This window comes from Pholcus phalangioides, unplaced genomic scaffold (genome assembly GCF_987345545.1).
Source record: "Pholcus phalangioides strain wild (caught in Gottingen) unplaced genomic scaffold, Ppha-v1.0 ptg000030l_1, whole genome shotgun sequence".
Lineage (NCBI taxonomy): Eukaryota > Metazoa > Arthropoda > Arachnida > Araneae > Pholcidae > Pholcus > Pholcus phalangioides.
In genome coordinates, this window is record NW_028301620.1 from 4,326,839 (window position 1) to 4,344,236 (window position 17,398).

Consider the following 17,398-nt stretch of genomic DNA (forward strand, 5'->3'; position numbering starts at 1 on the left):
CTGCTATGTAAATGAGGTAACGGAATAACGTCAAGTGTACACGGCCTCCGGCAAGGATTTCTTCTCCGCTACTGCCATGATTATTGAAACATTTGGTTCCATTGCACACGAAGGGGGGGCTAAATATTTGCTCATCGAATGCTGTTTCAGCAGCGTTTAGCCTCTCAATAGGGAAAAAGAAACAACAAACACAAACGCTTTTATCAAACAAAATTCGAAAGCTCTCCAAATATTTGCTGCACTTTTGCAGAAAAATATACAGATGGAAAAGCAAAAAGGGGAAAATTTCGAAAACACTAGTTCAAACACAGATTAAACCTGGCAAAAGAATTCTCCCTAATGTTTTCTTAATGGGCGTTTGTGGAATTCCGCTGCTGAAAACCACACGCTTTCCCACACACACTTGCTCAATTTAAATGGATAGACTTCTGTCAGATCGAAAGTAATTTCTCAAGAATTATAAATCGTTTCCCCTCGTCAGGATATAGAAAGGAGTTCAAGAATAGCTCAAAAAATTTCGTAATGATTGCAAAACACTGTATCATTTCTTCCGGTGAAAAGCAGAGATTTATGACTTTTTTTCCCCAAATGGATGGTATCGAGAGAGAGAGAGAACAGAGTCGAGTTCCTCTCTTGTGGATTTTTATACGCCTAATTTATCACTCAATTTGTCGGTATGTGGTTTCGATCCTTGAAACATTCATGAATAACTACGAGAAAGTGTTTCGAATAATTTAACACATGGGTCTTCAACGTATGGCCCGTGGGCCACATTTCGTCTTCAGAGCTTTCTGTTGGGGCCCATCGATCACTTTTTGAAAATGAATGAGAACTTTGAAAAACGATTCATTCTAGAATTATTTGCTAGAATAAATTAAAATAATAAAATTGATGAAAAATTGAGAATTGATTAAAGTAATAATTAGAGCACAAATTAATGAGAATTCACAATTAATGAAAGAAATAACGCCAGAATAAATGGAAAAATAATTCTAGCACAAATGAAAGGAATGACTGGAATAAATGAAAGAAATAATTCCAGTGCAAATTGATGAAAATTCAAAATTAATGAAAGTAATAATTTCAAAATTAATTGATGGAAATTCAGAATTAATGAACCAAATAATTTTAGAACAAGTGAATAAAAATAACCGATAAATCAATGAAAGGAATAATTTCGTAAATTATGATAGAAATTATTTCAGTTAATAAAAGAATAATTAAACAATTATTGAAAGAAATGGTTTCACGATATATTTTATGGGAAATAATTTTAGAATCACCGAAATTCATAATTACAGTGTAGTTTAAAATGATTTAAGATTGAAATCTCAGAACTAATTGATTTAATCAGTAATTCATCGAAAACTGTTTTCAGAATAAGTGAAAGAAAAATTATTTCCGAAATAATCAAAATTGATAAATAATTAAAAACAACTAATTTCAGAATAAATAAAAATGCTTCAATTATTTTTGTCTCTGTTTAACTCGGGAGCCCCACCAGCCCCTTCTATTAATTAAGATGACACTAAATTACCTGAGTTGGTGGACCGCAGGCTTCGCGAGCAGTTTCCATTTGGCCCATCTATCTGAAGAGTTGAAGAGAACTTAGACCTTTAGACAGTCTGTCATGCATGGATCCAATCAAGAGTAACTTACTCAATATTGGTATGGGGAGGTGATTACCACGACAATATCAAAAATTTGAATAACACTTGCAATCGCATAAAACGCAATGTTTTAACATTTAATAATTCAAACATATTTAATTCAGATGTTTTAACACTCGAACTGTGAGGCAAGTCTAAGTGTATAAATTAATCATTTCCATGGTAAAGAATAATAAATTTTTTCTTACCTCATACAAAAAGACATGAATTACTTGAGACCAGCCGTTTGTAACAAATTCGGAAAATATTGTTCAAGGTAATACTTAACAAACACCTCAAGGAAGAAATTTTTACACCTGTAAATTCTATCTCAAATTTCGGAACATTCATTGAAAGTATAAAATAAGTGATCAAGAGACAAGCTTTGAATGAAACTTAAAAATAATAATAAATAAAAAAAATTATATCTGAAATGTATTTAGTGTTATACATAATATAATTACCGTTGCTTTCTGATTATAGAAAAGAAATTTATTATGCTCTGGGACGGACCGATTGGGTCCCTAAGAGCTGCAGAGTGTATGTTGTGTTCTATTGTCTTATTTTGTATATTATTTGTATTATGTGTGTGTTATTTTGCATGAAAAAAAAAAAACTGCTCTAACACTACACCTATTCAGATTCTTCTAAAATTGTATATTATTTCTAAATAAGTATAAAGGCTCATAAATTAAATATATGTATGCCCTATCATTACTCTTTCTAGGTCTCTTCCACCGTGCAATCATGCAGAGTGGTTCGGCCCTCAGTCCTTGGGCCATAGCTCGAGATTCCGTGACTTACACGAAGCGAATGGCCGAAGAGCTGAACTGCCCGCATCACGACAATACAGCGTTGGTCGAATGCCTGCGGAAAGTTCCACTGGAAGACATCATGGCCGTTGATTTAGCGGTACCTGATCATTTGACGGGGTTCGGTCCGACGGTGGATGGAATTGTACTACCTCAAGTAAATAAAATGCGGTGTTGAATCCAGTTGCCGAAATCTCTTCCAGATTTTATACGTATTTTGCCTCATCAGTAAAATATTTTATTATTTCAAACTGATAATTACTCAACTTTATAAATAATAACTCCATGTATCAGGAGATTTCAAACTTTTCCCACCCGCATCGCTCCTTACCGTAATCAACCTTCCCCCAGAGCAGTTTAACAAAGGATCTCTTCGAAATTTCACTGTCGGGCAGCCGGTCCTCGGCGCAGAGTATGAGAACCCCTCCGTACATAGTGGATGCACCACATTTATTTAATGTTAGTTTATTACAACAAAAGCTGCAAATTATTTTAATATACACGCACATTTCTCTCACTCTTATGCGTTTTTTATACGGGAAGACTTGCACTTTGGCACGCGCGCGCACACACACATTATTTTTCAAATTTACTTTCTAAGTCAATTTTTCCCGTACAATTTCACTACATCCATTCTTAGTATCATCATATAATTAATCATCATATACATCATATAATTTGCAAATTTACTTTTTTTTTTCTTACTGCAAACATGAAATATAGATTTTATAAAAGGGGCAAAAATGTTTCAAGGTGGATTCGCATCTGTAGACAATCACCGAATCGTGTCAGACACGGCAAACTTTCTGTGACATGAAACCAAGGAGCATATTCATATCTATCGTATCGTGGCTGACAAACGTTTCATGCTAAAGAATGTTTACATTGTCTGACACGACACGGTGATTGTCTGTAGATATGGATCTATCTTGCGTAGAAGTTAGTTTCCTCTGAAATATACTGCTGCATCAGGCAAAATGTTCGAGGACGATCATTATCCCTCTGCAGCCTCTGCAGAATGTGTATTTCCACCAAAGAGAGCAGGCACACCCATATAGCGAAAACAATAAAATCTCCAAACATCATGCATCTGTCACTATCATTTTCAACTTGGTAGAAATCAGAACACCTAACAGGCAGACATCCACATGTACGATGAAGCTGGCTCACTATCCGCCAAATCGTTAAAAATTCCTAATGGCACGTTCGTATCGATTGTACAGCGTTACGCTGTATCAAACAGCTCAAGAAGAATGCCGTTGCACAGCGCTTTAAATGAGCCGTTTCCTTTGATGTACCGACATTCTGTGGATATTGCCGATATTACCATGATGCGCAATATTGCTAAGCTTGCCATCAAATTATCCTCTAAATGGTTTTCACAGACCTGGATTTAAACGCATTTATACGAGGTTTATGTGCGTCTTAGTAGCAGCAACACAAACATATCTTCATTGTTGGCTTCATGCAGACGAACAGTATGGCGAAGGACATGGTCTCTAACTCTGAGCAGCAACTATTTAACTATTTAATGTGTGTGTCACAGCCTTCGGTACGATTCCTTCACCCAAAATATACTCAAAATTGGTAATTGGGGGAACTTCTCAATTCCTCTTGACCCATTTTACGGGTGAACCGTTGATCCTAAAAAAAAAATTTCCAGTTAGAAAAATTTTGCAAATAGCATTTAAAACTCAGGTATGCCATTTATATTGCAGAGGGTTGTTTAAAAACTGACTTTTTATAAGAACACCCTGTCCTTGAAAACCCAGCTATGAAGTTGTTACCCTGGAAGTTAATATCCTGCAGCCAATAATAAAACTTCCACTTTTTTAAGCGCAACATTCCCTGAGATATTTGATTTCACGAATCGAATAAAACATTGACGAAAGTACAGCATAAATATGGGGAAAGAAGTGTTGTCTGTTACTTTTTCCTGTTCTTTCCCAACTTTAATCCAATTTTTTTAATTCAAATATCTCAGCGAATGTTTCATTTAGAAATGTGGGAAGTTTCTATTGGACTCAATATAGATGGAGCAACAACTTTCTGAATAGGTATCTGAGCACAGATCTATAAAAATTTAGTTTTCTATTTATTTTATTAGTTTTACAATTCCTTGCAATATGAATGCCGCATCTGAATTGCACACGTTATTTGGGCAATTCTTTCAATTGGATCTCCAATTTAAAATCAAATAAGTGAGTGGAAGTTCAAAACACGGGAAATTTACGAAATATATGTTTTTTTTGTGTGTGTATATATATATATATTGTTTATATTTTCGATAGGATCCGTCGAATTTGATGGAAGAGCAACCGGAGATTTTCTCTCAGTACGATCTTCTGTTCGGCACGACGCGCGTCGAGTCGTATTTCCAATTTTCGGCGGCGGAAGAGAAGTTCGGTATCGAGAGTTCGAGAAGAGATCGGCTAATAAGGACGCTTGTTAGAAATCTTTTCACCTACCACTTACAAGAAGTGAGTCGTGATCCAATTTCTATGTTCGTAGTAGCACTTTATCGCAGATAATTAAAGCCGTTTCCATTCCGGCTCTTGTTTTGAGTATTGAAGCCCCCCTCTTTTCAAATTAGTTCGACGGTTTGTTTCGACTCATTAACCCATTACTCTTATTTTTATCATCGTTACGCCTATTGTCGAGTGCTAACATCTTCTCCAGATTTCGGATGATCTCAATGAGATCATCCGAATGTGTTGATCGAGATACTCGATCACTGCAATAAACCTTCTCTAAATGATTTACGCATGAAGTTGAAACTATCTTCATTTACATGCATTTCGCTGATTTATTTTTTCATTTTATTTTGAAGAAATGAAATTGGTTTTAAAATGTGGGTTTATTACAGAGTATTGAAACGATTAAGTACATGATTTGTACTTTTTTTACCTTTTCAAACCCGATCATTCATGATCAAAGAATATGGTCTAAAGTGGACCATGTGGCCAAAAGGTTTAGAACCGCTGTAGTAGTATTGTATTACATATGATCTTCGAACTTAAACTTCTTCTGCTCCCTATGAAACAAAACTGTCACAATTCTTCGAGTTCTTGTGATTGTAATATGAAACATTATAAAAGCTGCTAAACGCTGGTAACAATCTCCCACGCACAAATAACGATTGTTAAAATTTCCAGGCGAACTTGATAATTTTATATTATTATGAGTAAAATATTAACTAATATCATATATCAAATATAAACAACTAATATCATATATTTTTTTTATACGGCACATTAATACAAATCCAGTTGCTAATCTGAAATGAAGAAATGTAACAGTTTCACTCGATAGGTGGCGGAAGTGGATCTAGTTTATTGATGTCTTTCTTACATGTTGGATATAACACTGACATAGATGTTTTCAATATTTTCTCAAAAAGGCATATTTTTGTTGATGAAATTTTACTGTTAATGTTTATTGGTTATGGACAAAAGTGCCTAAGAAAGGCACAATTTTTCCATGGGGGAAAAGTTTACAAAATATGGACGGAATTCCCTTACAATGAATTTATAGTGTAAAAAAAAACAATGAGGTTCCTCGCAAGCCCTGCGCCAGCCACGCCCTTGTTGGGGTTCATAGTACTCACTGAAATCATTGTCAATAGATGCTTTATTTCATATGTGAGATATCCACCGACAACTCAGATGAACTTCTTATGATCCAATAATTAGCATCATGATTATTTTATAATCAAAGCTCTTGAATCGTAAATATTCCTCCCAATAGGCTTACGGGGCTCCAACCTCATGAGTTCCAACCCTGAATTCAACTGGGCACGGTAGGGAGACTCTTCATCCTGCAGTAAGGCCCCTAAACTGATATCATTGCTGGGCTCCCAGGTAAGATTCTTAACGGTCCGTCTCTATTATGAACTTATATTGCGAAAATTTTTTTTATGAGGATACTCTTGGGCCCCAAAGTGGAGCTATGATAGCCCCCCCCCCCCTGCAGGGGCCATGCGGGGAACCTCAGTTGGATAAGGGGTGCCACGGTAAGATCTGGTGCAATGGTTTATGTCAATAAATTTGTCTATTAAGAGCAGAGACTCCCTAAGCATGGAGGGGAATAGGGGGACCGTGCCCCTCGTAAGCCGACCAAACACTAAAAAAGTGCAATATTTCAGTTAAACAAAATAAAATATCGAAAAAAAATGCTTTTCTATGCAATTTTAACGAATTTCTGCTAATTTAAATGCTCTTTTAAGGGTAATAACTCAAAATTTCTCGCATGTAGGAACCTCAGTTGGATACGGGTTCCTCGATAAGATCTGGCACAATGATTTATGACAGTAAATATGCAAATTAAGAGATGCTGGTTAATCCCTCTTTCATTTTGACCTGAGGCTATGATGTTGTTGAGACGGCAGTATAGAGACACCACTTTATATACATACATACATGCATACATATATACATACATACCTATATATATATATATATATATATATATATATATTAAATATTCCGCAAGAAACTTTGTTGTAAAATCCTGACATAGGGAACAGATATAGGTATACCGAAAGGGGCAATCACAGCATTCAGGAGATGAGTCATCGCTACACTAGAGAGACTTCTAGTATGGTGTTGGCTGAAAGAGACATTTGTGGAAAGGTGAACAAGGAAATCAAACTTGTGCTGAGGGATTCGAATAAAGAAAAGAAAGTCAATTGGAAAAATGTTGATGAAGTGAGTGAAAAGATTAACAAATAAGAGAGGAAACCTAATTTTTTTCAGGAACCAGCTTCTCTAGAGATAAGTGGCACTTTTTGGAAGTGCAAGAAAGGAGGTGTGTTGAGAAGAATTAAGAATAGCAAAGATTTGAATGGCATTTCAACAGCGAAAAAGTATTGCATTTACCTGTACTTATTTATCCATCCACTCAAGATTTTTCTTCGAAATTATTTCAATGTGTAAAAATTCGTCAGAGTGAAAAAATTGTCATAATAAATATGTCGTTTAAAATATGTCAACCCTGTGATCATGCCGCCCTAGACGGCTGCCTCGTCACTGGCACCGGCCCTGACAGTAAGTCACCAAAGATTATGTTTGACCCGTTTCAGTGAAGATTTAAATTGATCATAGGAAGGATTGGAAAGGAGTCTAGAGAGCGGAACTTAAGAAACTTTGTAGTGTTTTGCATGCAGTACATGAAATGCACATTCTCGCATGATTCATGCGTTAGGCAAACAAGAGACACTCTGCTTTGTAACCTTAAACAGGAAATTTCGTTTTGTTAATAAGTGTTTTCAACCGAAATGATCCATATCAGGTCTTGCGTCGTGTGCATGGAGAGCATTGTTGGTCCAGAACAAGTAGTCAACACATAATAAAAACCGTATCATTTTATGTTACTACTTCACCAAACACCATATCTCTATAGCCCCGTTCACATGGGAAATAGAAAAAGCGTGTATAAAACCCGCTTCAAGAATATTTTCACCAATGTCTGCTCTACATTTCTTTCCTTACGAAGGATAACCGTCGTCAAGCGGGTGCTAGAACTCCCAATATTTGCAGATGTGAAAGATGCTGCTTATATTGCAATTTACTGCCATTAGTGAGATGGGTTGGAAATGAAGTCGCTATGTCGGTGGTCGCGTCAAGTCCGTTAGGAAGAATAGCTTAACTACATCCTCCTTCGGTTTTGAACCTGGAACGCGACAGCAACCTTCACTGTAGTGAACGAGCATCTTACCACCACGCCACTCGGACACATTTCATGGTACTGGGACATCGTTGACATGATGTTTAGTTTACATACAACTCGAGATTTGTTTGGATGTTTCCCAGTGATCATGCAAATATATGTCGAATGAAAGCAAATGGTAAACCTTTTCAACATTCTGAAATTAAAGCCATAATTAAATATTATATTCAATTACATCCGAATTTGAAATATGCATAAATGGCAGCACCAGCTGACACGCCTATCACATAATCTCTAGTTAAAGGTGTGCATTATCCAATGTACACACCTAAAATGCATATCTTATCACCTAAATATTATAGCCGAAATAAGAGATATTTGTCAATCAATTTCTCAAAACAGTTTTAGTTTAGGATCCACAAATAGCCCTGTTTAGATGCGTAACTGGGTGCATTCGATACGCAAAATCCGTGATATCAGCCGTCACCACTCTGTTAATACACTTCTCGAAATATTCGCGACTGTTTAATCTTATTTCAAATATATCGTCCAGTCCCACCATGTGTCTAGATAAATAATTACACATTGATAGTTATTATCCAAATTCAACCGCAGCGCCAACATCTATAGTTCTCTTGAAACTGTTCAATGAATCGAGATTGCGCTGAATTAAACAATTTGTTTGTGAAGCTCGAATTAGAACTCACAAACCGATTTAGAATGATGGAAAGAAATCAAGTGAGAAACCTAAGAAACTTTGTAGTGTTTTGCATGCAGTATGTGGAATACACATTCTCGCGGAATTCATGTGTTTGTCTAATAAGAAACAGTCTGCTTTCTAACCTTGCACATCTCTTGTCTAAACCACAGAGATAATTTAATACAATTTTACCGACCACATGTCCGACGCGGGCATAGATGCATATATAAACATTTATTATTATTGTATTTTAAATTTCTTCATGATGCAAGTGTTCCTATACACATGCATGAAATTCTCACTCCCTCTATCTGCAGAGATAGTTTCTTTGACAGCCATGATACGAATGTGTAGTTAACATACTTCGATATGATTTCAAGGTCCAAATACAGTAATCGGTATCCCAGTGCGGTTATGGGCCTCTCACGTACTGCAATTGGGCTTGTTCTATAAAACAGAAAACCTCAATTCCCCAATGAAATAATGTATCCTGATGTTATTCATAGAAGAAGAGAAATACTTCACGGTTTGCACACAATGGCGTAAAAATATATTATTTTCCCAACAAAATTATATATTGTATAATTAAAAAGAGTCCGGAGAAAGGATAAATTCTCCGATTCGTTCAAAAATTATTATCCGAAAAATTATTAATCACAAAAATATGAAAACCTTCCGCTACCTATCGAATAAAAACTAAAAACTTGCAGTTAAAATTTCTTAAGTAGAGGTAGATGATGGTTTAAATTAGGTATTCAGTATGAAAGCGAACAAAACATGTTATGATGCTGTATATAAATAGTTTTTGTGCAAATATCATGCGTCAAAAAAAAAAAAAAAAACCACAGGTTAATACAGTAAAACCACTCTTTCGCGGACACCGATGGCACAAAAAATTCGTCCATAAAAGAAGAGTGACCTGACCGTTAATCAGGGAATTCAGATGCATACTTTCATTATGCATATTATTTGGCCGTAAAATAGGGGTCGCTTCATCTGAGGGGGTGTCCATTAAGAGAGGTTTTGCAGTATATTTTTTTTGTCTGTTTATAACATATAATATAATACACTAGCTATAATACCCGGCGCTGCCCGGGTTTCTTCAATGAGGCTTTTTGGATCATGCGATATCTCCCTCTTTCTTTGAGGGACATGCGAACCGTGTCTAAGTTCACCAATATGGCGACTTCCTGCGCGACTCATGAAAGATTGGATTGGATTGGATTTTGGGTTTATTGGCGCAAGGACCAATTTGGTCAAACTGCGCCAAAACAAATATAAAAATTAAAAAAATGTCCTTTTGTCATGTCAAAAACAAAAACTGTGCATGATAAAAAAGCAACGTGAAACATAAAACAATGACATGAATTGTAAAAACTATAATTTGTCATAAAAACCAATGGCTTTGATGAATTTAAAAATGCGAGATGCATCGCAATGGTCAGATAAAATGTCACGAAGTGAAAGATGATTCTGACCAAAAGCGGTCGTAAAATGATGACGATGATGTGAACAAGTAAAAGCATGAGCAATGGTAAATGGACTTTGACAATGAGGGCACTGCGGTTGACTCTCTCGTAGTAAAAGATACGATTGTGTGATACGACTGTGTCCTATGCGCAACCGGGCAAGCAGAACTTCCTCCTTTCGGTTAGTTCTGCAGCTCGAACGCCAATGGCCAAGTGTGGGCTTGATGGCATGCAATTTATTATTTATCTGATTGTTCCAATGATCCTGCCAGTGGCGATGCATCACTTCCCGGAGGATTGAGAAGTGGTCACTGGCAGGTACCAAAAGGCTATTGTCAATGTTAGTTGTTGTTCGAGCTGCGGTGTCTGCTTTTTCGTTGCCCGGTATTCCAACATGACCTGGTACCCAGTAAAATTTTACTGTGATACCATGATGAATGAGGTAACGCAGTTCATGAAAAATGGCATGAATGAATGGATGAGTGTGAAACGTACAGGAACACAGTGCTTGCAATGCGCTGAGAGAGTCGCTATAGATGATGCATCGTCGGTGGCGTTTGCGTCGTATATGACGTAGAGCCTGAAGGATTGCGTACAGTTCTGCCGAATATATAGTCAATGTGTCTGGAAGTTTGAAAGATGTCTCCTCACAGCAGATGTAGGCACAACCGACATGGCCAGGGCTCTTGGAGCCGTCGGTATATATGGGGAAGTACTTGTTGTACCTACCCCTGTGCCTAAAGAATATCTGTCGATATATGACATCTGCTGTGGTGGCTCTGGCGTATAACGATAATGAAAGAGAGACATCTGGCAGAGACTGCTCCCATGGTGCCAGTTGCCAAGCAACTGGGGCCACACGACTGATGTCTATTTGTATTTCTTCTACAAGTGCCCTCATACGAAGACCGTAAGATGGAACACATGAAGGGCGAGCAGCAAATAGTCTATGAAATGAGGGGTTAAAAATGACACGATGAAGTGGATGATCTGGAAAAGACTTCATCTTGATAAAATATTTCAAGGAAAGTTGCTGGCGTCTTGATGTCAGTGATGGCTCGTTGCATTCGACATACAGGCTCTCCATTGGAGACGTCCGGAAAGCTCCAGAACAAATCCGTAGGGCGAGATGGTGGACTGGGTCGAGCACACTCAGATAGCTCCAAGGTGCCGACCCGTATACAATGGAGCCGTAGTCGAGCTTCGATCTTATTAAAGCTTTATATAAGTGGAGGAGCGACTTACGGTCAGCTCCCCACGATGTAGAAGAGATGACCTTCAAGAGGTTCATCGTCTTCATGCAACGAGCTCTTAATTGCGCAATTTGAGGTTTGAAAGTGAGTTTCTTGTCAAATGTGATGCCGAGGAATTTAGTATTTTCTACAATAGGTATTAGATTGTTATTGAGAAACAATTGTGGGTCATCATGTAGGTCTCGACGCCGACAAAAGTGCATAGCAACAGTCTTGTCAGCGGAGAATGAAAAGCCGTTATTATGAGCCCACTTGCTGATCTTGTTGAGAGCGGTTTGTAATTGTCTCTCGGCTGACCTCATATTCACTGATTGGTAAGATATCAACAGATCATCCACGTAGAGTGCGCCAGTGACAGACAACGGGAGTTGGTTCAACACCCCGTTGAGTCTTAAAATGAAAAGTGTTACACTTAAAATGCTACCTTGAGGTACACCTTGTTCTTGAATTTGGGGAGCTGATAACGTGCTTCCGATCCGTACCTGAAAGATGCGGCGAGCAAGAAAGTTCTTAATGAAAATGGGCAAGTTGCCCCGCAAGCCGCTATTATAGAGGTCGGAAAGAATTCCGTGCCTCCAAGTACGGTCGTAAGCCTTTTCTATGTCGAAAAATATGGCTAGCATATGCTCCCTCTTCACAAATGCTTGTCTTATTGATGTCTCAAGGCGTAACAAATTGCATGTTGTGGACCTGAACCGTCTAAAGCCGCTTTGATGTTTCGATAAAATATTGTTAACCTCAAGGTAGTGCGTAAGGCGATAGTTGACCATGCGTTCCATGAGCTTACATAGACAACTGGTCAAAGCAATAGGTCGGTAACTATTAGGTTGCTGAGGATTTTTGCCAGGCTTCGGGAATGCAAGAACAATGGCTGCTCGCCAGGTGTCAGGAAATGAATGACTGACCCAGATCCGATTAAATAATATGAGTAAATGTGAGAGTGATTCTGGTGAGAGATGCCGAATCATGGAATAATGAATGGCATCGGGCCCTACAGCTGAGTCAGGACTTCGCTGCAAGGCCGTCGTCAGTTCATGAAGGGTGAACAATGAGTTGTATCCCTCCGGTGTAAAAGGCCGGAAGGTGTACGATGTACGTTCGGCCGATGATTTAATGGGATGAAACGATGGGGGATAGTTCGCATCGCTGGAAACAGCGGCGAAATGGGCGGCGATGGTATCCGCAATACCCCTCACATCGCTGATGATAGTGCCATTGGTGTCTAAAATATTGATGGGATGAGACTGATAATGACCATTGATTTTTCGGATCCGGTCCCAAATGATTTTGGATGAAGTAGATGAATTGATTCCCGTGGTAAACGTTTGCCAAGACTCGCGTTGAGCCTGGCGCCTGGTTCTTCTCGCTATCGCCTTTGCTTTTAAAAATGCCAACTTGTTGTCATGGGTAGGATACCGCCGGAACCTACTCCATGCTTTCTTTTGTGATTTAATCGTGAGATTACATTCGTGGTTCCACCAAGGTTTAGGAAATTTAGGAAGTTTCGAGGAGACTTTGGGTATTGTTTCATTTGCTGCAGAGATGATACAACTGGTCACAAGGTCGACACAGTGGTCGACGTCGGGTTGCGAAACCATATCCTCCGTGATTTCTGCCTTGACCGTGAAGTCTGCCCATCGGGCGGCCACAAGCTTCCACCGAGGAGGACCCTCAGGTATGCTATGGCTTCGATCAAGGCACTTAACCACTAGAGGAAAATGATTGCTCCCGTGGAGGTCCGGATCAACCGACCAGGACCAGTTGGGCAAGAGTGAAGGTGAGCATAACGATAAATCTATTGCAGTGAAACTATTGTTTGGGGCATGAAAATGAGTGAAACTGCCATCATTCATGATGGCGAGGTCCATGTCTTCTAACAGCCGTTCAACCATCTCGCCACGTGGGGTGTTGCTGTTAGAACCCCATATCATGTTATGTGCATTGAAGTCTCCAAGAAGAAAAAATGGTGGAGGTAATTGATCAATCAGATCTTCTAGATCTCTCTGTAAGATGGTGTCATTTGGTGGCAAATAAATGGAACAGATGGTAATTCTTAGGCCTGTAGAGATTTCCACCGCGATGGCTTGCAGGTTCGTGCGCAGCGTTAGAACGCGCGACGACACGTAATGTGGAACCAGCAAAGCAACACCGCGGCAGGCTCTACTCCCGTCATCGTAATCAATACGGAACAGGGAATGTTGCCTGATGTTCCATGTCTCCGAGGGCTTCGTAAAAGTTTCCTGGAGGGCCACGCAAACAGGATGATAGTGATTGATCAAATCCTTGAGATCTTCATAGTTGGATCTAAGACCACGAATGTTCCATTGGATTATGTTGGCCATAAATTAGGTAGAAGTAGACGGTTCGAGGTCTTTAAATTTATTCCGGTCTAGTTTCCGGCGAGTACCACCAGATTCTGATACATTATCAAGATCCATGTCACCAATTGACTTGTCATCAATTAGTGACACATTCTTGAGGGTGGGACATTTTATTGCTCTCTGTATCGCTTTTCTTGAATATCCGGTCTTTTTGGATTTATTTCCAGAATTAATCTTGGGTTTAGTAACAGTAGGTTTTTTGAATGTGTGCACTGTTGCTTTTCCTGCCTCTTCTTCGGAGGTAGTGGACTCCCTCCGTAATCCAGCAGAGCAACAGCAGCCACAACTATTACACGGTTGGTTAGATGATGATGTTTGAGTTGATGTATCAGCTATTGGTTCAGTCTGAGTTGTTACGGATGCTTTGGTGACATTGTTAGTCATATTAGCTGATGATGGATTTGTTACCATATTAGAATATGATCTATTACCTATTGGAGTTTGGTTAGAGGTTATACGACGGCGTGCTTCGATATATGAGATGTTATTGAGGACCTTGATCTTCTGGATCTCTTTTTCTTCATTCCATTTCGGACACTTTCTGTCAAATGCGGGGTGGTCGCCACCGCAATTGACGCACTTGAATGGTGAATTAGTGCAGTTGTCCGAAATGTGGTCCTTCTCACCGCATTTTGCGCAGGTGGGTTGACTGCGGCACGCCGTTCGTGAGTGGCCGTATTTTTGGCAGTTAAAGCATCGAACAGGGTTAGGAATGTATGGCCGGATTTTGAGGTTATAATAACCTATTTTGATATCTTTCGGCAATGTTGGTGATGAGAATGTGAGAATTATGTTTCGTGTGGGAGCTGGATTGCCATCTTTGCGGCTCATAATATGTTTGGCAGATGTTACGCCTTGAGACGCCAGCTCTTGTGTTAGTTCTTCTTCATCCATGTTAATTAAGTTAGTATCTGAAATGACACCACGTGAATAATTCAACGTGGGATGGATTTTGACTGTTATTGGAATGTCTCCGAGAGATGTGAGCTTTTGAATGAGTTCGGCTTGTTTGGATGTGTTAGTCTCGATGAGAAGGTCTCCTGAACGAAGGGCCTTCACCGATTTTAAGGTACCAACTGTGCCATAGAGAGCTTTATCTATTACAAATGGTGATACTTTGGCCAGCGGTTTTTCAGCATCTGAAGAGTGCAGAAAGAAAAATGAGACAGTTGATGAATTTGAAGCAGTTACATTGACATGTGTTTGGTTTGAAGCAGTTCTTTGACGTTTTGGTGCATTTTGATTTTTTCCCATATTTGAATGGGTATGGTTCCACTCCCACCCACCATGCCCACCATGGAGCCCTACAAGGGGACGCGCACACGTAACCGGTGAAGGTTAGTAGCAACGTCAGGTTAGGTGGGAGCTATACACCACCAAAGCAGGCGAGCAGACGCGTTCAAGATCCAAGATCGTCGTGAAGCAGCACCAACAAACCTCAACGACGTCCGGCAGGCCCGGCCCCTCTACCTGCCCAGTAGTGTAACCCCTTCAGCCACCGAGGCGACCACAGCCGATTGACCTGGACGGGGCTAATCCAAGCCTCCCGTTTCGGCTGAATCCGAGGCCAAAGCTAGCGCATCAGGCTAACCAGGATCCCCATCTCCAGCCTTACGGGTCTCCACGCACGGCAAACACGCAGGTAGACAGCGTCCCAGACAGAGCATACGCTAGAAGCAACGCCCCGTCTGGGAGGACCCCTCCCCGCCTAAGCGGGGTCCACAATGAGGGGTTGGACACAAGACATAAACATGTACAGGACAAAACAAGACGCAAGACAAGTACTGTAAGATGTGTAGAAAAAACATGTAATCTTGGCTATTGAAAGTGAAGGATATGAGCACAAAAAGCGATGACAATGACGTGTGATAGATTTGGCGTTACCCAGGGTGCACCACGAGGAGGCCTATCACATTACACCCCCTCATGAAAGAAACAAATCTATAGATTTAAAGAAACGTAAAAATAAATATATATTTTTTCTTTATTTAAAAGGGTGCTAGGTATTTCGACCCCCCCCCCCCCACGAGCTTCAAGTTATCAATCTCTGCCTGTTTCTGCTTCAAAAAATGCTTAATTAAAGCTGTGGAATTTTTTCGATGTAACTTTTTACGGGCCCATAATTAATTTTAAAACATCCTAAACTATATGAATTTATGCAGTTGAATATCAAAAGACAATACGGAGACAACAATTTTCATGCTTGAGAAGATATAAATAAAAAGTTGAAATCAATGTTATTGCATGAATGTCCAACTCAAAAGTAGGTCCTGCTAATTACTTCATATTTAATCTCCTGGGCTTCGTTATATCTCTCTAAGCGAACTTAATGTTTCAAAAATCTAGAATTCAATAAAATTTTTAAAATTATTGATGTGTGACGAAAAAACCCCCACCAAATTTCCACATTTCTACAGTAAAATCGGCAAATTTTAACAGTGATTTCTATGGGGATCATCCTTTGTTTGACCCACAAAGTGATGCTGATAATGATTATATCATCTATTCAAAAAGTCTCCTTACTAGGAGTATTGAAAATGTGGCTAACCATTATAAAACCATAAATATTATACATATACTGACAGCGTTGAAGAAATGACAAACCATTGTAAAGGCATATACACGTCTTAAACGCATTGCTAGGGAACCACGGTAACCAAAGTAAACGTTCGGAAAGTGATTGTTGAGGCCCAAAAACCATTGTTGCCCGATAGTTTTTTTGCCTATTTGGGGCATTTTCCCCGCTCTGACGACATTTTAAAGTAGCCTATCGTTCAAGTCGGGTCCCATTCGGTCTATGTGCAAAATTTGACGACGATCGATCTAAAATTGTAGATTTGTATAGAGAACATACACACACACACACACACAGAAAATCAATTTTATATATATAGATTATATAATAATATAAAACATTTTTTGTAAACACAAAAATTATGTTAACAGGTATTTTGACGCGTAAACTTTGCACCGGTGTGCATCATAAAATAAAAATGTTATTGTTTCATAGCACATTTTGTTTTCCACATCAATTTGAAACAGACAACCATTTCATTTTAAGAATTATATTAGGTAGTTTTGCTTTTACCCAATAGGGGGCAGCACAAAAGTCCCAAATTAAAGTGTTTTCGCGTATTTATATCAGCCATATATAAATATGAAATTTAAAAAGTCAGAAGGTTAAGAAATTATTTAACTCTTTTTAGTTTCATTTGGTGTGACAATATTTCCTTTGAATTTTTGTATTTCTTTCATAACTTTGCTTGAAAAAAAAATTGTATGATTTTCGGTATTTTTCATGAGAATGAATTGTTTTTAAATGTTTTTTTTTCAAGTAAATCCACTAATTATATTTTTTGGGATGCGAAATTTTTATACGGTCCGCTATTATTCGAAGCTAGATGTCCGTCCGAATATGTAATTTTTTTTCAGATTTCTCCAGTTCTGCTCGTAAGAGATTGGTGCCG

General features: G+C 38.8%; 1 protein-coding gene across 1 annotated transcript in view; it reads left to right on the forward strand.

Annotated features, from left to right (window-relative positions):
• The window catches only part of LOC149067458 (neuroligin-4, X-linked-like), a 169,434-nt gene that overhangs the window by 113,988 nt on the left and 38,048 nt on the right, over positions 1–17,398 (forward strand). The window contains exons 5-6 of the mRNA XM_089252644.1: positions 2,377–2,618; positions 4,753–4,941. Coding sequence (XP_089108770.1) covers positions 2,377–2,618; positions 4,753–4,941 — 431 coding nt within the window. The remainder of the gene's footprint in view (positions 1–2,376; positions 2,619–4,752; positions 4,942–17,398) is intronic.